Source organism: Scyliorhinus canicula, chromosome 20 (assembly GCF_902713615.1).
Source record: "Scyliorhinus canicula chromosome 20, sScyCan1.1, whole genome shotgun sequence".
Taxonomy (NCBI): Eukaryota; Metazoa; Chordata; class Chondrichthyes; order Carcharhiniformes; family Scyliorhinidae; genus Scyliorhinus; species Scyliorhinus canicula.
The window spans coordinates 44,907,859-44,934,665 of NC_052165.1; the positions used below are offsets into that span (position 1 = coordinate 44,907,859).

The window sequence follows — 26,807 nt, forward strand, 5'->3', positions numbered from 1 at the left end:
GTTTGAACATTGTTATCATGTTTCCTAAGACTAGCAGTAATCAGGTTTGGCTTTTATTGTTTAGAACATTGGCCTCTGTTGAAAATCCCTCAAATTTTGGCTGCGACATTTTCAACCACCAGCTTTGTGAATGTAATGAAGTAAAGGATAAGAGAAGGGGTAGAGAGAGCATTTAGCCCCTCGAGCCTGCTATGATTTTCACTAAAGTCACGGCTGATATTCTACCTCAACCACACTGTTCCCCTGCTCCTGAAATCCTCTAATTCCCCTTCTTATCCGAATGATCTATTGGACAGATTCAGTGACTGAGCATGCGCAGCTCTCTGGGCTAGAGAAATCCCCAAATGCTCAATCTTCTGAGTGAAGCAATTTCTCCTCATCTCCCCCCCAAATTGGCCAACCCCTTATCCTGAGAATGTGCCTCCGTGCCCAGACTCCCCCAGCCGGGGGGGGGGAGACACACCTCTGAGGGGACTTCCATAAAATCCCTACAGAATCCCTGTCAAACCATGTAATCATTTTAAACATAATGGCAATGAAATTATCGGCCGGTCCTTTGAGAATTCGATCGGAATTGGTCAAAATCAATTCATAGCTGTCCTTTAGGGGGGCCAAAGTAGAGGGAAAGGGATCGAATGAAGAGCCTTTTGTGTCCGAGCTCGGATTACATCCGTGTCCCAGACTTGAAAGGGTTATTATTCAAGCACCGAGAACTGCAGCAACCCGATCAGAAAGACAAAAGGTGGGCACCTTGCTGGACACTAAGTAGTCTGACCCACTGACATCTGAAGGTGTGCAGTTTCCTTTTCTTTATGTGCAGCCTCATTCATTAATCCAGAAATAATCCGATGACAACCAGCAAACTGGGTTGCTGCTGAGTGTCATTTTGCAGTCCCTTTTTCAGAAACACAATGAGAACAGTGCCCAAAGCCCTTCTTAAATTGAGCTCTTTCTCAGCGTGAGGCAGTGGCTTCTTTCCCAAGTCGGGTTGGGAGGGAGGGTCAAGGAATTTGGGCCTGCCTCAGAAATTCCAGGCAGGGATCTGGGAAATCCATTAAAATTTAAAAAAAGACTAATTCTAAAAAGAGTGAGGACTTCGATCCACTCATCTTCCAGAATATTGTCACCAGTCTCCAAGTCTGAGCATTCCCACAACAAACATCCCATCGACCATTTCATTCCATTTCATCCTGCCTTTCCTCCTCTTTGTTTACGGATTTGCCCCTCATGAAAGGGATTCTTGCTTTCACGGGAGGGCCCATTGGTGGTTTGTACTGGAAACAAAGCAGTTCTCTTGGCGCCAGCTGTGACTCAGTGAGTCACATTTTCCTGCCTGGAAGATTGAAGGTCGTGGGTTCGAGACTCACTCCGGAGGCTCACGCACAAAATCCAGGCCGACGTTCCCAATGCAGTGCTGAGGGAATGTTGCACTATCAGATGTGCTGTCTTTCAGATTGTTAAACTGAGGCCACATCGGTCCTCTCAAGTGGATATAAAAGATTCCACAGGGTCACTTTAAACAATAAAATTCTCCCTGGCGCCCTGGTCAATATTTATCCTTCACCCATCATAACTAAAAACAGATTATCTGGTCATTATCACATTGCTGTTTGTGGGATCTTGCTGTGCATCCTTCAGTGACTAAGCTTTGAAGGTGCTTCATTGACTGTAAAGTTCTTTGGATGTTGCAAGGTTGTGAAAGCTACTACAGAAATACAAGGCTTTCTTTAATCATCTGGAGAGGAAACTGGTAAATTCCTCACCATCCCCTTCAGCAAATCTAAATGATTTCAGGAATGCAGATTGACTCTGACATAATATTGGGACCAACGTCTTGTGATGTTCACTGTTCCCATACCCACCGGCCTGTGCCCCTCCTTCCTCCCCCTCCCCCACTCCAATCAGGCGACATTTCAGATCCCCTTGAAGGCACAAAGTGAATCAGTATTCACCACAGGAGATGCACATCTTTGGACTGATGGAGGAAACCGGAGTACCCGGAGGAAACCCACGCACACACGGGGAGGATGTGCAGACTCCGCACAGACTGTGACCCAAGCTGGAATCGAACCTGGGACCCTGGAGCTGTGAAGCGATTGTGCTATCCACAAGGCTACCGTGCTGCCCCAATCCCCAATGCCCCAATGCCTCCTCCATAATCTTCTGAGATCTCCCCATTCCTCCTATTCTGGCCCATTAAGCATTTCTGACTTCCTCCAACTCACCTTTTGTGGTCGCATCTTCAGCTGTCTCAGACCCAAGCTCAGGAATTCCCTCCTGAAACCTCGCTGCCTCTCTATGTCCCTGTCCTCAAAATCTACCGCTCAGATCATCTGTGGCACGGTGCCAATTCTTGTTAGATAATGCTCCCGTGAAGCAGCTTGGAGCATTTTATTATATTAAAGTTGCTACATTAAAGCACAATGTTGTTGTTATGGGTTCTCAACATGCTTCCTGATGGTTTAATGCTACTTAAAAAGTGATTTGTGAACAAATTTAATATTAGATATTTCTGTGTGAATTTTGGTCTTTTGGGTGAACTCTCGATGATTGACGTTTGGCATCTCATGGTCCAGCACAGAACTGCACACTTGGCTATACATTTATTTGAGAGTAATTTTAGAAATAGTAATTGCTTCATGTAAACAAGCCATTCGGACAATGGGTTCCATACCTTTGTTTATTATCCACACAAACCGACAGCACGGTGGCGAAGTGGTTAGCACTGCTGCCTCACGGCGCCGAGGACCCGGGTTCAATCACGGCCCCGGGAGTTTGCACATTCTCCCCATGTCTGCGTGGGTCTCACCCCCACATTCCAAAGATGTGCAGGTTAAGTGAATTGGCCATGCTAACTTGCCCCTTAATTGTAAAAAAATAATTTGATACTCTAAATTTATTTTTGTTTAATTATCCACATTTTTTTTAATGTACCTCAGTCCACTCTTCATCGTGCCTCATTGGCACAACCTCCTTTTCCTTTCTCCCTCGTTTGTTTACCCAACTTCCCCTTAACTGTGTCTTTAATATTCCCTTCTATAGCACCAGATGGGAATGAGTTCCCATCTCTCTGCATAAAGAGGTTTCTCCTGAATGCACAACTGGATTTGTAAGCGACTATCTTACATTTGTGGCCTTTAGTTCTAGACATTGACAAGTAGAAATATCTTCTCTACACCTATCCCATTTCATGATTTTAAAGATCTCTATCAGGTTACCTTTCAGTCTTCCCTTTTCTGGAGAAAAGAGCTTAGCCTATCTTCCCTGTTTCTTATAGAACATAGAACAGTACAGCACAGAACAGGCCCTTCGGCCCTCGATGTTGCGCCGAGCCATGATCACCCCACTCAAACCCACGTATCCACCCTATACCCGTAACCCAACAACCCCCCCCTTAACCTTACTTTTTAGGACACTACGGGCAATTTAGCATGGCCAATCCACCTAACCCGCACATCTTTGGACTGTGGGAGGAAACCGGAGCACCCGGAGGAAACCCACGCACACAGGGGGAGGACGTGCAGACTCCACACAGACAGTGACCCAGCCGGGAATCGAACCTGGGACCCTGGAGCTGTGAAGCATTGATGCTAACCACCATGCTACCCTGCTGCCCCTTGCTACCCTGCTGCCCCTTATTCTTATTAAAATTAAGAACTGGAAAGTCTTGATTTTAGTCACACTCAGTAATTCTAAGTGTTTTTCCACCTGTTCCACACCAGCCTTATGCAGGTCTGGCTGGATCCTCAACCTCATCGTTCAATCAATCACATATCCTGTACTCTGCTGGCACCTGCTGGATGGAGAGGGCATTGCAACAGATTGCTCCACAATTTTTCTTTATTCTTTCATCGGAATGTGGGAATCATTGTTATGAAGACCCAAGAGGCGCTTGGTAGTAAATAAATACAAGTTTATTGTAGTCATATAAAATGGCCACTAGGGCAGTGTGTACACAATAACTACTGGAATGTTGGTGCCTATCCAGATCGTTTTTTTACATAATCCAGTAATGAGCCCCAGTCGGGCGGCCCTCTGCCCACTTGTGGGGAAGCTCATATTCCAGGAGTCCCACGGGGAGAACGATTAGCATATCCCCCAGGGCCTCTTATGGCTTCTCCATCCATCCCCGTCCCCTCCCAAGTCTGAAGGTTCCCCTCCAATGGGCCTTCTTCACCGCTTCGCAGAGGCTGCGTCTCTGCCAGTGGTGGGGCCTGGTCGCAGGGTGTGTATCGAGTCACTGCTCGCCTTTCTCGTGACGAATGACGGAGAGTCACTCCGGGAGCTCGGCTCCGGTTGCGACGATGCCCGTAAGTGCGGATGCTCCCGTGTCACTGTCCGCGACTGAGTGGGTCTGGATGCTGCTCCGTGGTAGGTTGTGCCTCTTGAGTGCATGGTGGCACGAGGGACAGTGGAGGCACTGATGTGCCTGGCGTGGCATCCTCTGAGGCGGGTACCCTGCCTTTGAGGTCATTCACAGTCTTCTCTCGGGTTCTACCCTTGTATGAAACGGGCCCCATTCTCTCCAACATGACCCCAGGGACCCAATGGGCGCTGTCCCCAAAAATACAGATGTGCATAGTTTAAAGCCTCTCTCAGGTATCTGGTGGTCATGGTACTTCTTTTGGAGGCCCTGCTTTGTTTCTACTTTTCCGCCTAAAATTGGAAATGTGAGGCTCAGGCATGTTCAGAGGCGTCGGCCCATTAATAGCTCTGCCAGTGTTATCCCTGTTATGACATGAGGCATGGTCTGATCATGTAATAGGAACATCTCCAGCTTTGTATCATGGGAGGACGTATTCTGCTTATCTTGCCTTGTTTGAATGATTGAACTGCTCTTTCCTCAAACCTTTCGAGAACAGGTGGTATAGAGCAGTCCGGATATGCCTTGCCCCATTAGCACACATAAATGATTGGAACCCCGCACTGGTGAACAGGGTCCCGTTGTTCATGACCAATACCTCCGGTATCCTGTGGGTGCTAAATGATTGGCATAATTTCTCCATGGTAGTCTCAAGGTGGTGAGGGGCATTCTGTGCTCATCCAGCCATTTGGACTGGGCGTCTATGAGGATCAGAAACATGGACCCCTATGAACGGCCCAGCGAAGTCGGCATACAACCGCACCCAGGGGCACCCTGGCTATTCCCAGGGGTAGAGCGAGTCCGACGCAGAGAGCTTTTGGTGTTCTTGGCTTGCCGGGCGCCGTTTTATAATTCTCTTAATGTCATCGTCAATTCCAGGCCACCATATAAAGCTCCTCGAAGTATCTTCATCTTCGAGTTCCCAGGGTGTCCACTATGCAGGTCCTGTAGAATCATCTCTTGACCCAGACGGGGACGACCTAGTGAGCTCCCCATCGAAGGATACCATCCTCCACACTGAACTCCTGCTGCTGCGTGGTGTAGGACTGTAGCGCTGCCGGGGGGCTTCCCTGTAACCCGCCATGCAGGATGATGGTGGCATAGTTTTGCCAACGTGGGATCCCTCTGGATCCAGGTACAGATCTGCGTGGCCGTGAGGGACAAAGTATCCATGAAGATCAGCGGTAACACGATCTCGCCCGTTACTGGTGGAGATGGGGGCTGACAGGCAACGGGAGTCGACTGACGACATCAGCGTTTGCTATATGTACACCCAGCTGATGCTCAAATGTATACTCCTGGGGCAACACGGTGGCACAGTAGGTTAGCCCTGATGCCTCACGGTGTTGAGGTCCCAGATTCGATTCTGGGTCACTGTTCTTGTGGAGTTTGCACATTCTCCCCGTGTCTGCGTGGGTCTCACCCCCACAACCCAAAAAGTGCAGGGTAGGTTAATTGGGCACACTAAATTGCCCCTTAATTGGAAAAAATGAATTGGGTACTCTAAATTTATATATTTTTTAAATGTATACTCCTAAGTCACTAATAACACGGCCCAGCACTGGTTCTAGGATGAGGCAATGGGAGGAGTCCCTTTGTCCTCCTTGAAGAGGCCCAGCAGCGGATTGTAATCAGTGTTGGTGAAAAAGTGGCACCCGTAGATGTACTGATGACATTTTGTACCACATATATCACGCACAACCCTTCTTGCTCTATCTGGGCGTAGCGACGTTCTGCTCGGCGAGGGTTCTAAATTTGATTTGATTTGATTTAATTTTGATTTGATTTATTGTCACATGTACCAAAGTACACTGTGGCCGAGGGAACGTGAGTGGACCAGGACAGACTGTTGGTGATGGTGACCCCTCAGGAACTTAAAGCTATCGATCATCTCTACTTCGGAGCCACTGATGCAGACGGGGGGCGGGGGGTGTTGCGCTACATTTCCTGACATCAATGATCAGTTCCTTGGTCTTTCTGACATTTAGAGAGAGGCTGTTCTCGGTACACCATGCAACCAAGTGATTTATCTCCCTCCTGTAGTCTGATACATCGCTGTTTGAGATACGGCCCACCACACTTGTATCATAAACTTATAGATTGAGTTGGAGTTAAATCTTGCCACACAGTCATGTGTGTATAAGGAGTACAGTAGAGGACTGAGCACACATCTTTGTGGGGCTCCGGTGTTGAGGATTATTGTGGAGGAGGTGCTGTTGCTTTTCCTGACAGATTGCGGTCTGTTGGTGAGGAAGTTAAGGATCCAGCTGCACAGGGAGGGGTCAAGTTCAAGATTACAGAGTTTGGTTATTAGTCTTGTCGGGATAATGGTGTTGAAGGCGGAGCTGTAGTCAATGAACAGCAGTCTTACATAGGTGCTCTTGTTGTCGAGGTGTTCGAGTATTGATTGTGGAGCCAGGGAGATAGCATCTGCTGTGGACCGGTTGCGGTGATAGGCAAACTGCAGTGGATCGAGACCGTCTGGGAGGCTGGCAGTGATCGACCTCATGACTAGCCGCTCAAAGCATTTCATGATAACACGCGTCAGGGCCAGGACGTCGGTAGTCATTGAGGCAGGCTACCTTGTTCTTCTTTGGTACTGGTATTATGGTGGCCTTCTTGAAGCAGGTAGGGACCTCAGAGCAGAGGAGTGAGGTGTTGAAGATATCTGTGAATACACTCACCAGCTGGTCTGCGCAGGCTCTGAGTGCTCGCCCAGGGACTCCGTTTGGACCCGACGCTTTTCGCAGATTCACTTTCAAGAAGGCAGCTCTTACCTCTGAGGCTGTAATGGTGGGTATAGGTGTGTACCAGGCTGTTGGGGCGGGTGGCGCTGATGCATTGGCTGACTGCTCAAAGCGGGCATAGAACTTGTTCAGATCATCGGGTAGGGATGCTCCAGCCCCAGATATTCCACCTGGCATTGCTTTATAGCCTGTGATCTTGTGTAGGCCCTGCCATAGTCGTCTTAGGTTAGTGTCGTTGGCCTGGGAATCTAGTTTGATGCGGTATTATCTTTTTGCATCCCTGATGACTTTCCTTACGTCGTACCTGGCTTTCTAATATAAATCAGGGTCATCAGAATTGAACGCTTCCGTCCGGAACTTCAGCAGGGATTGAACCCTTTGGTTGAGCCAGGGTTTCCGATTGGAGAAAACTCGTATTGTCATCTGCATACACGATTGGGCATTCCGTGTCATTGTCCCACTGTGCCGTTGGACAACACTGGTTCAGTGCCGTAGGGGAGGTGTTGCGTGTGAGGACGAGTGGCCTTGAAGGGTCGTAATGCATCAACAGCTGGGAAGATGGCAGCTGACGCTTTATCCTTGCAAATGCTTCCTCATATGATGATCCCCATGCATATCTTTGTTTCTTCTTCAGCAGTGTGTGAATAAGCACCAACGGAATGGCTATGTTTGGGATAAATTTTTCATAATAGTTCACGAGCCCCACAAATGACAGTTCAGTTGTGCTTTCTGCAGTAGAGCTCCCTTTATGGCCTGGACCTACTGGGTGGAAGTCAGGTTCTTACAGAATATCACCCTTCCTCCAGCCCTCTCAAGGCAGACTTAATCTTTTCCAATCTCAGGAACTCTGCCAAGTCCCCCAACCATGCCGAGGTCTTCGATGACAACGCCAACCTCCATCCAAGCAGGACCCGTCTCCACGCTATCAGAGAGGTGAAGGCCAAGACTTCCTCCCCTCAAAAATCTGTTGAGTCTGACACCCCAAAGATTGCCACCAATAGACACAGCTCCAGTCTGATCCCCACAATCTCTGACAAAGGGCGGCATTCTCCACTATCTGGCGTGACGGAGGGTGCCGGCGTAGGGAAGTAGCGCCAACCACTCAGGGGTCGGGCCTCCCCAAAGGTGGGGAATTCTCCTCACCTTTGGGGGCCAGCCTCGTGCTGGAGCGGTTTGCACCAGAAGACTGGCGCAAAAAACCGGCGCCCCCGGCAGCGGGGCTGGCCGAAAGGCTTTCGCCGGTCGGCGCATGCGCCGACAGTGACGTCAGCAGCAGCTGGCCACTGACGTTACTGCTGGCGCATGCGCGATGCGGGGTTCTCTTCCGCTTCCGCCATGGCGGAGGCCGTGGCGGACGCGCAGGAAAATAGTGCACCCAGGGCACTGGCCCGGAGTCTGAGCGGGGGCCCCGATCGCGGGCCAGGCCACCATGTGGGCACCCCCCGGGGTTCGACTGCCCCCCGCCCCCCCCCCCCCCCTCCCAGGACCCCGGGGGCCCACTCGCGCCGCTGATGCCGCCGTTCCAGAGGTGGTTTAAACCTCGGCGGCGGGAGAGGCCTCCCAGCGGCGGGACTTTGGCCCATCTGGGCCGGAGAATCACCGCAGGGGCCTCTCCGAATGGAGTGGCGAGATTCCTGCCGCCGCCACTTCCCGGGTGGCGGAGAATCTCTGCCACGGCGGGGGCGGGATTTTCGGCGGCCCCAGGCGATTCTCCGACCCTGCTGGGGGTCGGAGAATTTCGCCCAAGGCCTCAAAAAATGAAACCAAGGATGGCACAGTGGCATAGTGGTTAGCACTGCTACCTTATGGTGCCGAGGACCCAGGTTCGATCCCTGCTCCGGGTCACAGTCTGTGTGGCGTTTGCACATTCTCCCCATGCCTGCGTGGGTCTCACCCCAAAACCCAAAGATATGCAGGTTAGGTGGATTAGCCACGCTAAATTGCCCCTTAATTGGAAAAAATAATTGGGTACTCTGAATTTATTATTTTTTTTAAATGAGGCCTAGAACGCAACCAGCTAGGGCAGGACCAGAACATGTGAGTTCATCGGCCTCCTTAAGTAGTGCGCACACCTGGCCTCTAATCCGGGGAAGAACCCACTCATGCTCTAGTCAACAGTGCCCTATGAACTACTTTAAACTGTATCAGGCTCAGCCTGTTGCAAGAAGAGGTGCAATTCACCCTATGAAAAATCTCACTCCACACCTCTCCCTCTAGCTCTACCCCCAGGCCCAGTTCCTCTTCCCACTTCCCCTTTGCCTCCTCCAACGGTGCTCTCCCTGTCTCCAGCAACCACCCATATTTATCGGAAACTTTCCCTTTCCCTAACTCCTCTCGAGATATCATCCTGTCTATCAGTGTAGATCTCGGTAACCGAGGGAAAAGGCAGCTCTTTATGAACAAAATTCCTCACCTGCAGATACCCAAACGTGAAATTTCTCCTCCAGTCCCGCAAACTTACCTTCCACAAACAAATCCCTGAACCTCTCAACCCCCTCCCTCCTCCAAATCTTATACATTGCCTCCATCCACGACAGCACAAACCTATGATTCCCACATGATTCCCGCATGGCCCCTAATCTAAAATGCTGCCTAAATTGGTTCCAGATTCTTAGAGGCGCCACCAGCACCGGGCCCATTGAGAACCTGGTCGGAGAAAATGGATAAGGGGCATAACCAAGGCCCTTACATACAATAAGAGGCCTCCTCCATCCACCCCCACCTTGACCCAGGCTCCTCAAACCACCTTCGTAATTTCTGAATGTTCACCGCTCAGTAACAGAATATTAAATTTGGTAATGCCAGTCTGCCCACCTATTGTCCCCTCTGCAGGAAGGCTCTTCGAATCCTGGGAGTCTTACCCGCCCAAACAAAGATTAACTTATCAACCTCAACAAAAAGAGATTTAGGGAGGAAGATCGGGAAACTCCAGAACACAAATAAGGAGCTCAGCAGAATGTTCATTTTGACCGTCTGTATTCTACCCGCCAAGGAGAGCAAGAGGGCATCCCACCTCTTCACCCCCTCTGGCCAAGTTTAGTTTATGTAATAGAACCCAGTCATGCACCACCTAAATATCTAAACTTAGTCTTGGCCGGCTGAAATGGCAGCCTCCCTAAATCTGCCCCCCATCCCAGGGGATTCACCGGGAAGATTTCACTCTTACCTACATTCAGTTTGTACCCTGAGAAGGATCCAAACTTCTTCAACAACTCCATTATCCCTCTTGCACCAGCGAGAGGATCAGAAAAGTACAACAACAAATTGTCTGCATAAAGAGACACCCTGGCTGGGATTCTCCGAGCCCTCGCCAGGTTGCAGAATTGCCAGGGGCAAGGGAAATTCCCGATTCTCCAACCGGAGAATCGGTGCCAATCGCGCCCGCCTGGTCACCACAGCGCCGTTCGGGGGTCGCTGATATAGGCCCCCGCGGAAATTTTCCGCGGGCGACAGGCCGAACTCCCGCTGGTGTGGTTTATATCTGGTACCACCCAATGGGAACTCGGACCCGCGGCCGCGGTGGCGATCCTGGTGGGGGGGGCATTTAGAATCTGACTCCGAGGGGAGCCTCAGCGGTGACCAGGCCCGCGATAGGGGGCAACCGATTGGCAGGCCATCGCAATCTTGGGGGGGTCGTACCTTCCTCCAGTCAGGCCCACTGTTTGGGTCTGCCATGTCTGCAGCACCCAGCCGAAGTGGGCTGCCACGCGCATGCGCTGACCTGCTTGCGGCCGCCGTGCGCATGCGGGGCCGCACAGTCTGGACACCAGGGCACGCCGGCAGCCAGAGCTGCGGGATGCACACTGGTGCCCTGGAAATCGGAAAATCACCCCGGACTTTCAAGGAAAAAGTCCGGAGTGATCCTTACCCATTTTTCTGCGGTCGTGGGACTTAGTCTCCAAAAGGGAGAATTCTGACCCCTATGTTCTTCGTCTCCTCTCTCAATATCTCTCCACTTCCCTGACGATCTAAGTGCGATGACCAACAGTTCAATCACAAGTGCAAACAACAATGGGGACCACTGGCATCCCTGCCCTGTGTCCCTATATAACCAGAAATATCCTGAGCTCAGCGCATTGGTCCAGACACTAACCATTGGGGCATTATACAACAGTCATGGTCAAAAGTCTCTGATGTTGGTTGACAACTGTCGGCCTTTAACAAACTCTGTTTGGTCTTCAGAGATCACCTCTCCAGAAACTTTGCCAGAACCTTAGCTATTACCTTTGCATCAGTATTCAACAGTGAAATAGGCCTGTAACACCCACACTCCACAGGATCCTTGTCCTTTTTCGGGATCAAGGAGATCAATGCCTGCCCCAATGTGGCTGGAAGGACCCCATTTGATAGAGAACCATTGAACATCTCCAATAAATGTGGTCCCAAGACTCCAAACTGCTTTGAGAATTCCACTGGAAAACTGTCTGGCCCCAGTGCCTTTCCTGATTGCGTGGAACTGATACAATGCATAACCTCCTCCAAACCCCTGTCTCTTCACCCTCTCCACCACCAGGAAATCCAACCCATCCAAAGGTTGCTCCATCCCCAAGTCACCCTCAGGAGGCCCAGCTTGCACAGCCCTCGGTAGAAAGCCTCAAAAGCTCCATTAATCTTGTCCAAAGCAGTAACCAGCCCCCTCCCTCATCCTTAACCTGGGCAATCACCTATGCAGCTGCCTGCCCCCTCAGCTGATGACATCTGGCCTTATCCCTATGCTCATAAAATGCCCCTAGCAAGTAGTGAAGTTGGATCACTGCCTTCCCCGTCGATTCAACTCTATTTGTAGCCTCTTTTTCTCTGCTAACAACTCCATCATAAGGGTCGTGGAGTACTGCCAATCTACCTCCAAAATTTGGTCCACCAACCTCTGTCTTTCTGCCCTGCCGACCTTATCTCTGTAGGCCTTGTATGAAATTACCTCCCGTATGACCACCACCTTCAACCCTTGCAAGAAAGTGGAAAGCAAAACCTCCCCATTCTGATTAAAACCTATGTAATTCCTGATGGCCGAAGTTACTCTTTCACGAAAGCCCTTATCTGCAAGGAGCGATGTGTCCAATCTGAAACAACTGCAGTTTATTTTAACATATGAAAAGTCATTGCATTATTTGGATTCTTGAAAGTTGACTTTGTTTTTATAAAGATCATGGGCGGGATTCTGCATCGTCGGGATCCTCCACTATTCCGGCAGCGCACTCACGCCTGTGGATTTCCCGATGGCGTCGGGTGGCCATAATGGGGAACCCCATCATCCGGCTGCCGGAACAGAGAATCCCACTGCCGGCGGGGGGGGGGGGGGGGGGGGGGGGGGGGACACACACACCATACCAGAAAACGGGTCTGCCGGGACGGAGAATCCCACCCCATCAGTTCACATTTGGACTAGGAGCAAGCATGCCTTTCCCAAGGAATCACCTAACCAGCATGATACTTGAGAGGGGAGATCATTGGGTCAGGACCAGCATAAATAGAAGGTGAACAGCCCAAGTCTTCAGGGTTCTGGCCAATCACAGAGAAATCAGTGCATGGTGGAATCAGCAATCAGAAATTTAGAATTCCTCTGGAAGGAGCAGGGATGTGCTTTGCCAGTTCTGCCCCGATATCCTGGTAGATTAGGATGGAATGTCCCTCCCTATAACTTTCTCCTGTGGACTTCGCCCACTTAAAGATCCATTCCTTGTCCAGATATCTATGCTTATATCGCGATAGCCGATGGGTTCACCGTGTCGCTTTCGGGTCACTCTGGTCTCCGAATATCTTCATAAAATTAACAGCAAAGTGGATAAATTGAGACAGCAACTTTTGGATATTTGCAATTGATCCCTTTCCTGGAGGTGCTGCAGTATTTATCCTTAAATACCAGAAAGTGCCAATTAACCTTAAACTTATTTTTAGAACTAATCTGGCCTGTTGTAATGTTATGGATAAGGTTAATTGGCTGTTTACCTTCTATTTATGCAGGTTCTGACCCAGAATTACTCAGGGCTTTTCAGAGCTGTTTAAAATCAGCCAAACTAAGCAAATCAGTCTTTTGTCTTGGGTTTGGGGTCTGGGTGGGATTTCTTTAGGGTTTGCCTGTTCGCCTACGAATGTCACCATAGACTGTGATCCATTAAAAACATCCTTGTTTATTTAAAGATCTATAGACGTTTCAATTAGATTGCACCAGATTGTACTTCTACTTCTCTTGGTCATGTGACATTGCATCATAATGCCAGCAGTATCAGGGGTGGCATGGTGGCACAGTGACTAGCACTGCTGGCTCACAACTCCAGGGACTAGGGTTCAATTCTGGTCTCGGGTGGCTATCTCCCCAGGTTCCTGGCACCAAATCATCCAGATGATGGGCAGCATACCAAGACCAACAATAATATGTAGCGACATGGATGTTAAATGTACTTGCCTCGGGGCACATTTAATTCATGTTGACTTGGTCCAGAGTATTTTTGCCTTTGTTTGTCACAATTATTTTGGCAGCACAGTGGTTAGCATTGTTGCTTCACAGTGCCAGGGACCTGGGTTTGATTCCCGGCTTGGGTCACTGTCTGTGCGGGGTCTGCACGTTCTCCCCATGCCTGAGTGTGTTTACCCCGGGCGCTCCGGTATCCTTCCCACAAGTCGCAAAAGATGTGCTTGTTAGATGACTTGGACATTCTAAATTCTCCCTCTATGTACCCGAAAAGGTGCCGGAGTGTGGCGACTAGGGGCTTTTCACAGTAACTTCATTGCGGTGTTAATGTAAGCCTATTTGTGGCACTAATAAAGATTATTAATAGATTTGTCTCATTATTTTCAATCCGTTGATTGGTTATTGTACTTTTGGTGTCATTTGGGGAATCAGAAGGGTTCAAGAAAGCAGCTCACCACTACCTTCTCAAGGGCAACTAAAAGCAAAATGCTACAGATGCTGGAAATCTGAAATAAAAACAGAAAATGCTGGAAAAACTCAGCAGATCTGGCACTGTGTGTGGAAAGAGAAACAGAACTGGCCTTTTAAGATTTTCTACAAAACACGAAGGACCACATTAGAATCGAAACTTTAACAAACACCTAGTCCCCTCTCCCGCCTGATCCCCATAACCCGCACATCTTTGGACCCTAAAGACAATTTTAGCATGGTCAATCCACCAAACCTGCACACCTTTGGATTGTAAGAACATTTTTAAAATGTGTGATCCTACGTTTCAAACTTCTAAAAAGCCTCCTGCAATCGAAACTCTCAGCTGACTTCCTGGAAATAGGTTCGCCTCCACTTTGCTCGGCGCAGCTTGGCGCCCCCTCCTGTGCTATCACCGCCCTCGCAATTGGGTTGGACGTGAATTTTGCGAAGGCGACTCGTTAGCAGAGGAAGGAGATCCGCTTGCAGAGCTCGGTATGGCTTCGAGATTGGAGCCGGGGGATAGTGAGTGGCGCTTCAGAACCGCTTCGAATCCTCATTGTCAGCGGGGGTCACATTAAACCTGGCGTCAATTTCTCGTGTCGGTTTCCTTCTGCCCTGGTCGCCGGCTCCGAAATTGACTTAATTGATTTGAGGGATATGGGATTGTTTTCAGATCGAATATTACAGCAGTCAGCCGGAAGGGGGGGGGGGTATTCCTGATCCCATCCCAGAGTGAAAGTTACATTGAGGTTGTGAGCTCTGATCCTCTCTCCCTCTGTCCCAGTTATGCGGAGTCCACTGGCCATGGGTCACTATCCACCTCTAGAGTCCCCATTCAGACTGTGCCCCAAGTGACAGGCCGGCCCTTCTCTCAGTCTTCAAACGAAACGAAAGTGATAGAGAATTGAAGCGGCAGACTTGGTTCTATTTATGTAACAAAAAAGAAATGGATCTGTTGGAAAGTTTATCCAGGGTTTTGGGGAATCGTGTTTTCCTCACTGACTCTGTGTTATTTATTTTACACCCTTTTAACAACAGAAATAGACCATTCGGCCCAACGGACCCATGTAGGAGTTAACGTCCCCTAACTCCCCATTTCACCCCGCCAACATTATCCTTCAATTCGCTTCTTCCACGCGTGTTTATGCACATTTTCCTTAAATGCAGCATCATATTTGTCAGTAAAGACCTTTGTAATGTGAATGAGAGAGAGGTTTCCATTGTGTACTGGAAACAAAGGGAGGTGGAGTGTATTAGAGTGAGACACAGAAAGACATAGGATTTCAGCAATTTCTAAAATACCCACTAGTCCCGGTCCTTCCCCAGCCTTGATGCTAAATTTATTATGTGGAGATGCGGCGTTGGACTGGGATGAGCACAGTAAGAAGTCTTACAACACCAGGTTAAAGTCCAACAGGTTTGTTTCAAACATGAGCTTTCGGAGCGCAGCTCCTTCCTCAGGTGAATGGCGAGGTATGATCCAGAAACATCTATATAGACAAAGTCAGAGATGCCGGACAATGCTTGGAATGCGAGCATTTGCAGGTAATCAAATCATTACAGATCCAGAGAGAGGGATAATCACAGGTTAAAGAGGTGTGAATTGTCTCAAGCCAGAACATTTGGTGGAATTTTGCAAGTCCAGGCCAGATGGTGGGGGGTGGATGTAATGCAACATGAATCCAAGATCCCGGTTAAGGACGCACTTATGCATGCGGAACTTAGCTATAAGTTTTTGCTCGGCAATTCTGTGTTGTCGCGTGTCCTGAAGACCGCCTTGGAGAACGCTTACCCGGAGATTAGAGGCTGAATGTCCTTGACTGCTGAAGTGTTCCCCGACTGGAAGGGAACATTCCTGCCTGGTGATTGTCACACGATGCCCATTCATTCGTTGTCGCAGTGTCTGCATGGTCTCGCCAATGTACCACGCTTCGGGACATCCTTTCCTGCAGCGTATGAGGTAGACGACATTGGTCGAGTCGCACGAGTATGTGCCGCGTACCTGGTGGGTGGTGTTTCCACGTGTAATGGTGATATCCAAGTCGATGATCTGGCATGTCTTGCAGAGATTGCCCTGGCAGGGTTGTGTGGTGTCGTGGTCGCTGTTCTGAAGGCTGGGTAATTTGCTGCAAACAATGGTTTGTTTGAGGTTGCGCAGTTGTTTGAAGGCCAGTAGTGGGGGTGTGGGGATGACCTTGGCAAGATGTTCATCTTCATTGATGATGTGTTGAAGGCTGCAAAGAAGATGTCGTAGTTTCTCCGCCCCAGGAAAATACTGGACGACGAAGGGTACTCTGTCAGTGGTGTCCCGTATTTGTCTTCTGAGAAGGTCGGTGCGGTTTTTTGCTGTGGCGCGTTGGAACTGTCGATCGATGAGTTGAGCGCCATATTCCGTTCGTACGAGGGCATCTTTCAGCATCTGTAGGTGTCTGTTACGCTCCTCCTCGTCTGAGCAGATCCTGTGTGTACGGAGGGCTTGTCCATAGGGGATGGCTTCTTTAATGTGTTTTGGGTGAAATCTGGAGAAGTGGAGCATCGTGAGGTTGTCTGTGGGCTTGCGGTAAAGCGAAGTGCTGAGGTGACCGTCCTTGATGGAGATGAGTGTGTCCAAGAATGCAACAGAATTTGGAGAATAGTCCATGGTGAGTCTGATGGTGGGATGGAATTTATTGATCTCATCGTGTAGTCGTTTCAGTGATTCTTCGCTGTGGGTCCAAAGGAAAAAAATGTCATCGATGTATCTGGTGTATAACGTCGGTTGAAGGTCCTGTGCGGTGAGGAAGTTTTGTTCAACCTTGTGCATGAAGATGTTGGCATATTGAGGTGCGAATTTGGTCCCCATGGCTGTTCCATGCATCTGGATGAAGAATTTGTTGTCAAAGGTGAAGACGTTGTGATCTAGAATGAAGCGGATGAGTTGCAGAATTGCGTCTGGAGATTGGCAGTTGTCGGTGTTGAGGACTGAGGCTGTTGCAGCAATGCCGTCGTCATGGGGGATGCTGGTGTAGAGTGCCGAGACATCCATTGTGACGAGGAATGTTCCTGGTTCAACTGGTCCATGGGTGCTGAGTTTCTGTAGGAAGTCCGTCGTGTCGGGACAGAAGCTGGGTGTACCTTGTTCGATGGGTTTCAGGATGCCCTCGATGTGGCCAGAGAGGTTCTCACACAGGGTTCCATTGCCTGAAACGATAGGACGGCCTTGTGTGTTGGCCTTGTGTATTTTTGGGAGGCAGTAGAGATCTCCAATGCGGGGATTACGTGGGATGAGAGCACGTAGGATGCTCTGAAGGCCTGGACTTGCAAAATTCCACCAACTGTTCTGGCTTGAGACAATTCACACCTCTTTAACCTGTGATTATCCCTCTCTCTGGATCTGTAATGATTTGATTACCTGCAAATGCTCGCATTCCAAGCATTGTCCTGCATCTCTGACTTTGTCTATATAAATGTTTCTGGATCATACCTCTCCATTCACCTGAGGAAGGAGCTGCGCTCCGAAAGCTCGTGTTTGAAACAAACCTGTTGGACTTTAACCTAGTGTTGTAAGACTTCTTACTGTGCTAAAATTATTGGCAGTGCACCCACCCCTGTCATTCTACAAGAGACAGCCTCCATGCCCTCCATCTGGTTAATGCGGGTGGGCGGATTCCTGAGACTGCCAGTCCAAATGGTAACCTTTGGAAAGATAGCAGCTTTGCTGGCACAGGTAGGCACAGTTGGTATTGGAGAGGGAATGCAAGGGCATCACACATCCATCTTTCAGTTTCTCATTCATGTGTCCTCTTACTCTTGAGGCAACCTCTACAGACGTCGCAACCTTTTTCAGTAAGTGGAAGTGTGAAGGGGGGAAAGCTGTGCTGTCCGGGACTTGCAAACAGGGAAGGAAATTCCTTCCATAGCATGGCCTATATCTGTGACCTGTGTGGATCCCTGTAATTCTAGTAGTGGGTGGAGTGATGGGGTAAGTATGGCAGATCTCGCACCCCCCCACCCTCCTATACTCCTACTCCACCTAGAGCTGCCATCAGTAAACCACCTCCCTTTGTTTCCAGTACACAATGGAAACTCTCTCTCATTCACATTACAAAGGTCTTTACTGACATATATGATGCTGCATTTAAGGAAAATGTGCATAAACACGCAGGGAAGAAGCGAATTGAAGGATAATGTTGGCGGGGTGAAATGGGGAGTTAGGGGACATTAACCCCCATCGAATGGTCTATTTCTGTTGTTAAAAGGGTGTAAAATAAATAACACAGAGTCAGTGAGGAAAACACGATTCCCCAAAACCCTGGATAAACTTCCAACAGATCCATTTCTTTTTTAGGTGGTTACCCAGGTGGTTTTTTTTTAGGAACCTACCCAGCCTGTCCCCGAGTGACATCCCCAATGTGCGCAGAATTGGGGACTTCAATATTCAGGTTGATCATCTGTCAGGTGGGTTCCATGTTCCACCCCAAGATCAACCAGATCTCGAGGGAGATGCTTGTTGACCTGCCACCCTCCCATCATAACGTCTTCCCAGTCCCGTGATCAAAATCACCAAAGTGGGACCAGGAAGATTTCACCCAGGGGGAGAGTAAGAGGACACATGAATGCAAAACTGAAAGATGGATGTGTGATGTAATAACAGAGAGAGAAACAGAAAAATAAGGAGAGAGAACGAATGAGTGAATGGAAATGTGAGAATGGAGAGAGATGTGCAGATCCAGTACAAAGTTTTATTTCACAAATCTTTCAAACAAATTGCTTCGTCTCCAATGAATCACTCTCTAGTAACTTTTCTACACAGGCAAAAAGCAGGAGCAATTTTGTGTTTGGCGGGATTTTCCAGGGGTCATTGGTCTGTTTTTTAAAGTTTTTTAATAGAAATTTAGAGTATCCAATTAATTTTTCCCAATGAAGGGGCAATTTAGCGTGGCCAATCCACCTAGCCTGCACATCATTTTCAATTGTGGGGGCGAAATCAACACAAACAGGGGGAGAATGTGTAAAATCCACACGGACAGTGACCCAGGGCCGGGATCGAACCTGCTAACCACTGCGCCACCTTATTTTAACAAAAATGTAGAGAGTAAAATTCAGTTTGAGTGGAGAGCATAAATACTTATTAGGCATTCAAGCTACCAAGTCTCTACGCTCTGGAATTCCCTCCCTCTGACTCTCCCCCTCTCTCAAACTCCTTTAAAATGCTCCTTACATCCAACGCCTTTGAACAAGCTTTTAATTATCTGTCTGAGCTGTGCATGTGACTCAGCATCAAATTTTGTTTGATAACTACTCCTGTGAAGTACTTTGAGACGCTTTTCTATGTTAAACCTGCAATCCAATTTGGGAATACTGATGATATGAGGGCCATATTAACGTAGGATCATTCTCTTGGCATTAGCCATGGTTCAGTGGGTATCTCTGAGGCAGGGGATCATGTGATCAGCAGCATTGTGGGAGTGCTGCAGTGTCACAGGTGGTGACTTTCAAAGACAAAGTACACTACAGCACAGGAACAAGCCCTTCGCCCCTCCAAGCCTGTGCCAATCATAATGCCTGTCTAAATGAAAACCTTATGCACGTATGGGGTCCTTACCCCTCTATTTCCATCCTATTCGTGTATTCGTCAAGATACCTCTTAAACGCTGCTATCTATCGGCTTCCACTACCTCTCCCGGCACTCACCACCCTCTGTGAAAAAAACTTGCCTCGCACATCTCCTCTAAACCTTCCCACGCACCTTAAACCTATATCCCTATATCCTCTAGTAATTGACTTGACTTTTCTACCCTAGGAAAATGCATCTGACTACCCATTCTGTCCATGCCACTCATAATTTTGTAAACCTCTATCAGGTTGCCCCTCAACCTCTATCGTTCCAGTGAAAACAATCCAACAAACCTCTCCTCATAAATGAACCATTAAACCAGTCTGCTCTCAGGTCGATGTAAAGATCCCGAGATAGCTCTTTTGAAGAAAAGTAAGGAAGTTCCCAACCCCTGCACCCTGGTATCTTAGCCAGTGTTTATTCCCCCAACCAACATCAGTAAAGAGATTATCAGATTGCTGAGTGTGGGAGTTTGCAATGTGCAAATTGGCTGCTGTAACGTTTTTTTAACAAATTAATCATCGACTGCATTTTAAAAGTACTGAACCTGGCATAAAAAGATTTGGGAGATCCTGAGATGGTGCAAGGGGTTATACAAATACAAAAGTCACAGTAACTTTGTTTTTCTCTCTCTGCAGATGAGGCCAGGCTTGCTGAGTTTTCGCAGCATTTTCTGCATTTATTTCATATATCCGGCAGTCACAGTATTTTACTTTATATAAATAAAATTGTATTATACAAATAAAATCTGTCTTTCATCCTTCACTCAAGAGGAAGACAGCTATAGTGATGATAGCATCTACAGCGATTATGGTGATGACAACCATGAAGGGGCGAGTGGCAGTGATACAGACATTTCTGCTGAAGGACAATTTAATGAAGGAAGATTCAAGAAGAATCGCACAGAGAGGACAGGGCTTATCGTAAGTGCCTAATGCAAAAAATAACATGGTCAAATGGCATGGCAGACATGATACAATTCTTACCAGAGCACGAATGTCATGTAAGCCCCATGTGATAGTGAAAATGGAGAACTTTGTTCAGTTGGATTGGATTTGTTTATTGTCACATGCACCAAGTTATAATGAAAAGTATTGTTCTGCGTGCAGCTCAGACAGATCATTCCGTACATGAAAAGAAAATACATAATAGGACAAAGTACACAGTTAAGTAAAATGCAAGATGAGCACATTTTGATCATTGTCACTTCAATCACATGTGGACATTATATTTCCCCCCACCATCTTCATCAAGTCACTTGGTGAGCATCAATCACCTGCGAGCTTGAACAATAAGTTTCATGGAGATGATCAAGTCACCGTTTGGTCTGGATCCCCTGCCTATTGAGATCCATACATCCAATGGGCAACAGTCCGAGTAAAATAGTGGTTCCACCAATAGTCCACCAACACTGATGCCATTTCCTGTACAAACTAATACCTTGTTTCAAGATTCCTCAATTCCAAGAACTAAAGACTGGATGGGAAGTAATCACCAAGAAATCCAATCAGGAAGTCAGGAGAAACTTCTTTCCCCAGAGTGACGGAACTGTGGAATTTGCTACCATAGGTCATGGGTCATAGCCAAGGTGAAAATTGAGATATATTTAAGGAGAAGCTAGATAAGCATGAAGTAGAAAAGAATAACAGCTTACTCTGATAGAGTGGGAGGAGGTTGTTGTAGAGCATAAAGACTGGAGCAAAGCAATAAGGCTGAATCCCTGTTTCTGTGCGGTGGATACTATTAGGGAGCTTGCACATTCTCCCCGTGTCTGTGATGGTTTTTTGCTGGGTGCTCCGGTTTCCTCGCACAGTCCAAATACATGTAGGTTAGCTAGATTGGCCACGCTAAATTGCCTCTTAGTTTGCCTGTGTGTGAGTGTGGCTATGTTTGCTGTGGTGTAATGCTCCTCAATCTATAAGCCCCTGGCGACAGACTAGCAACCTGTTCCAGGAATAATTAGCTACAGAAACAGACAAAAGTCTGGCCTGTGCACCATTAGGGTACAGGAAGATTGAGAGAGAGAGATATATACTATTGGAGTGTAGGCGATAGAATTTAGATCTAGTATTAATCCAGGTGATGGTAAGTAGTCTTCTTGGTCCACTGCAGTCCCATATATGAAGGAGTTTCAGGATTTTGACCGAACAATAATACAGGAATGATGTTCTATGACCAGGTCAGGATGGTGTAGACTTAAAATGGAAACATTAACAGAGCAACAGAGAACTAACTGGACAGCTTGTCCAAAGAGCCGGCATAGGCATGATGGGCCGAATGGCTGCTTTCTGTATGATTCTACATTCCTCCAATTGGTCCTCATGACCCCAACCCCTAACAACATTGGTGTTAAGCATGGATTTTCCATGCTCTGCCTTCAGTACTTGAGTGTTTCCCCTGTGTCTCAGTGGCCTGAACTGGACAGCTTGAAAACACTCGGGGGAATCTTCAAAATGTATCTTAATTTTGGTATTTCTCTTTCCTTCCAGCCGTGTAAATATTACAACGAACATATATGCAAGAACAAGAACTGCACATATCTGCATGTTTGCAAGTATTACATCAATGGAAATTGCAAATATGGGAGATCTTGTAGACTGAGCCACAGTATGCATTCTGACACCGAATCACCCGAATCATCAGATGAAGCCACACCACAAAGTGAGTTTGTTTGTTACAAGGATTCTGTTATTCCAACCAGCAGAAATGATATTTGTAAAGTGCCTCACACTTACTTTCAAATCCCTCCATTGCCTCACTCCTCCCTATCTCAATAACCCACAAAGATCTCTCAGTCACAAATTCTCGCCTCTTGAGCATCCCCGGTATGAATTGCTCCACATACCTTTACAATGTTTGTTTTTGTAATGTTCCTGTGAAGTGCCTTGGGATGTTTTGTTAAAGTGAAGGTACTATATAAAAAAGTTGTTGAATGAGACTTCCGGTGTGCATCATGAAGTGAGTGAGCACACACGAGGCAGCCCCTGCCTAAGGTTGCAGAAAAGAGCTCTTTTCTGGGCAGCACGGGTTGGAATTTCGATGAAAAGGCATGGGTGAATGTTCAAGGAGTATTTTCCCCCAGGAATAGGATGTTTCTTGGTTATCAGACCCTCAGAAACAGTGCAAGATTTGTCTGAGCAGCAGCAAACGAAAGCCTCTGCAAGCATGCTAGCGGGGGAAGGACCAGCTTAGAGGTCTCAAGCTGACCTGAGGGCCTTTATGAAAGCTGAATTCTAGCAGCAGAGGGAAGAACTGTGAAAAGATCTCACCAAGGCCATTGAAGAAGCGGAGACGGACTTCCGGTAGCGGTGATGCGGAGCTAAGCCGCAAGTTCAGTGGCTCCCACTATTTTCGGACTTTGGGGCTCTTTTAAGGGCTCGTAGTGGTGCTGTTTGGAATTTTCCCTGTGTGGGAACACTCCTTCTCAGATTCTCCACCGGTGGATGGCCTGGGCTAGGAGTGGAGCGGTCAGAAAACCGGCTTTGCAGTTGCGGCTAAGCCGCACCGCAGCTCCCGCTCCTTAAGGACTTTTGGGCCGATTTGAGGGCCCCAAACGGCGCTGTCTCGACGAATCCCGGTGGGGGAAGGTGTCTAGAGGAGCATTCCCCATAATTTATGGTGCTCACCCGGAGTGGGGCAAAGGAAAAGGCTGCAGCAGCTCCACAAGAAAAGCGGGGGAAGAACGACAAAATGGCAGCCGGCGGAACACCTGAGGACTGGTGGAAGTGGGCGCAGGAGCAGCAAGCTGCTCTTCTGCGCTGTTTTGCGGAGCTGAAGGCTGAGTTGCTGGACTCACTGAATGCGACTACCAACAAGCTGCTTGGAGCTCAGGCGGCCCAGGAGGTGTCTATCCGGGAGTTGCAGCAGCAGGCCGCTGAGCGGGAGGAGGAGGCCGTGGTCCTCGTGGGGAAAGTGGAGTTGCACGAGGCACTTCACAAAAAGTGGCAAGACCGCTTGGAGGAGCTGGACGTTCGCACGAGGCGAAAGAATTTGAGGATCCTGGGCCTGGCGGAGGGGCTGGAGGGGTCGGATCTCCCGTGGTACGTGACCACGATGTTGAGCTCGTTGATGGAGGCGGGGTCCTTCCATTTGCCCCTGGAGCTTGAGGGAGCTCACAGAGTGCTGGCCAGGAGGCCTAAGGCAAATGAACCCCCGCGGGCGGTGCTGGTGCGGTTCCATCGATTTAGTGACCGGGAGTGTGTGCTGCGATGGGCCAAGAAAGAGAGGAGCAGCGTGGGAGAATTCGGTAGTACGAATCTACCAGGACTGGAGTGCGGAGGTGGCAAAGCGGAGGGCCGGGTTCAACCGGACGAAGGCGGTGCTGCATGCCAAGCAGGTCAGATTTGGAATGCTGCAGCCTGCGCGTCTGTGGGTGACATATAAGGACCGGCACCACTACTTCGAGTCCCCGGAGGAGGCGTGGGCCTTTGTACAGGCGGAGAAACTGGACTCGAACTAGGATCTGGGGACACACTATGGCCGTTGCTGTTTTCGCTGTTGCTGTTCTTCAATTTTGACACGTGTTTTTTTTATGCTGCTTTTCTTTTTGCTCTGTTTCCGGGTGGGTTTGTCTGTTGGGTATGGGTGTGGGGTATGTGGGGAACGTTGGGGGTATGTGCTTTATATGTTCTCTTCTGTACGGGGCCGGGGGTTGGGGTGAAACTGGATTTTGAGGAGCTGCGTCGGAAGGGTGGGGTGTGGCAGTGTGAAAGCGCGGGCTTTCCTCTGGTTGTCCGCGCTGCGGGGCAGGGGGGGCGGAGCAGGAGGTGGGGGCGTGGCCTCTACTGGTTTTCTTTCCCGCGCTGAAGCGGTGCCAAGGAGGTGTGGCAAGAGGGGGATGACCCCATGCCGGGAGGAGATGGGTTTTGGCAGGAGCTGCCGGGTCAGCAGAAGTCAGCTGACTCACGGAAGTACCATGGAGGGTGCGTCGCGGCTAGGAGGGGTCCTAGCCTGGGGGGGTGGGGGGGGATACCGGGTTGCTGCTGGAATGGCCAGGAAGGAGCTGGCGTGGGCCGGGGGGGGTAGAGGAGAGGCGTTATCGCCATGGGGAACGGGTCAGGCGGGGCGAGCTGGCCTGGGGCGAGCAGTCGATAAGCTATGGCTAGCCGGCGGGAGAGAGGGGCAGGTTGCTCTCTGATTCGGCTGATTACCTGGAACGTGAGGGGGCTGAATGGGCCGGTTAAGAGAACCAGGGTATTTTCTCATCTGAAGGGGCTGAAGGCGGACGTGGCTATGCTCCAGGAGACCCACTTGAAGGTGGCGGACCAGGTTCGTCTGAGGAAGGGGTGGGTGGGGCAGGTTTTTCACTCAGGATTGGACGCGAAGAACCGGGGGGTGGCGATCCTGGTGGGGAAGAGGGTGGCGTTCGAGGCGGCTGAGGTGGTGTCGGACAAGGAGGGCTGATATATTATGGTGAAGGGTAGGCTGCAGGGAGAGAAGGTGGTGCTGGTTAATGTATATGCCCCGAATTGGGATGATGCCGGCTTCATGAGGCGCTTGTTGGGCCGCATTCCGGACCTGGAGGCAGGGGGCCTGATCATGGGGGAGACTTTAACACAGTGCTGGATCCCCCACTGGACCGGTCCAGTTCAAGGACGGGTAGGAGACCGGCGGCGGCCAGAGTGCTGAGGGGGTTTATGGACCAGATGGGAGGGGTGGATCCCTGGAGGTTTGGGAGGCCGAGAGCGCGGGAGTATTCCTTTTTCTCCCATGTCCATAGGGTCTATTCCCGAATAGATTTTTTCATCCTGAGCAGGGGATTGATCCCGAAGATGCAGGATGCAGAGTATTCGGCCATAGCGATCTCAGACCATGCTCCGCACTGGGTTGGTCTGGAGATGGGGGAGGCGCGGGACCAGCGCCCGCTCTGGCGCCTGGATGTGGGGATGCTGGCTGATGAGGAGGTGTGTAGGAGGGTCCGGGGAAGTATTGAGGGGTATCTTGATACCAGATACGGGGGAGGTCCGGGTGGGGATGGTCTGGGAGGCTCTGAAAGCAGTGATCCGGGGAGAGCTGATCTCCATCCGGGCCCATAGGGAAAGGAGGGAGAGGAAGGAGAGGGAGAGACTGGTGGGAGAGCTCCTAGATGTGGACAGGAGATACGCGGAGGCACCGGAGGAGGGGTTGCTGGGGGAACGGCGCAGTTTGCAGGCCAAATTTGACTTGTTGACCACCAGAAAGGCGGAGACACAGTGGAGGAGGGCACAGGGCGCGGTATATGAGTATGGGGAGAAGGCGAGCAGGATGTTGGCGCATCAGCTCTGCAGGCGAGATGCGGCTAGGGAAATTGGTGGAGTGACGGATAGGGGTGGGAATGTAGTGCAGAAGGGGACACAAGTAAATGGGGTCTTTAGGGACTTCTACGAGGAACTGTACCGGTCAGAACCTCCGATGGGGAGAGGGGGGATGGAGAGCTTCATGAACAGGCTACGGTTCCCAAGGGTTCAAGAGGAGCTGGTAGAGGGGCTGGGGGCGCCGATAGAGTTGGAGGAGGTAGTCAGGAGGATTGGACAAATGCAGTCAGGTAAGGCGCCGGGGCCGGACGGGTTCCCGGTGGAATTTTATAAAAAGTATGCGGATCTGGTGGGCCCCCTGTTGGTGCGAGCTTTCAATGAGGCATGGGAGGGGGGGGCTTTGCCCCCGACGATGTCGCGGGCACTGATCTCTCTGATCCTAAAGCGGGATAAGGACCCCTTGCAGTGTGGATCATACAGGCCTATCTCACTCCTCAATGTTGACGCTAAGTTGCTGGCGAAGATCCTGGCCACCAGGATAGAGGACTGTGTGCCAGGGGTGATACATGAGGATCAGACAGGATTTGTCAAGGGACGGCAGCTCAACACGAATGTGCGGAGACTGCTAAATGTTATTATGATGCCGGCAGTGGAGGGGAGGCGGAGATAGTGGTGGCGCTGGATGCGGAGAAAGCGTTTGATAGAGTTGAGTGGGGGTACCTGTGGGAGGTGCTGGAGCGGTTCGGATTCGGGGAGGGATTCATCAAATGGGTGAGGCTGCTCTACGCGGCTCCGATGGCGAGTGTAGTTACAAATGGAAGATCGGAGTACTTTAGGCTCTACCGTGGGACCAGGCAGGGGTGCCCCCTGTCCCCCTTGCTCTTTGCACTGGCGATTGAACCTTTGGCTATGGCGTTGAGGGAGTCAGGGAGATGGAGGGGTCTGGTGCGGGGTGGGGAGGAACATCGTGTATCGCTGTATGCGGACG

The 26,807-nt window shown here is 49.6% G+C and overlaps 1 protein-coding gene across 1 annotated transcript in view; it reads left to right on the top strand.

The window, feature by feature from the left end:
* The first annotated feature begins 14,328 nt into the window (after positions 1 to 14,328).
* The window catches only part of si:ch211-244b2.4 (uncharacterized protein LOC541512 homolog), a 49,626-nt gene continuing 37,147 nt past the window's right edge, over positions 14,329 to 26,807 (top strand). Inside the window, exons 1-3 of the mRNA XM_038781153.1 lie at positions 14,329 to 14,512; positions 20,358 to 20,509; positions 22,076 to 22,247. Coding sequence (XP_038637081.1) covers positions 14,485 to 14,512; positions 20,358 to 20,509; positions 22,076 to 22,247 — 352 coding nt within the window. The 5' untranslated portion in view covers positions 14,329 to 14,484. The remainder of the gene's footprint in view (positions 14,513 to 20,357; positions 20,510 to 22,075; positions 22,248 to 26,807) is intronic.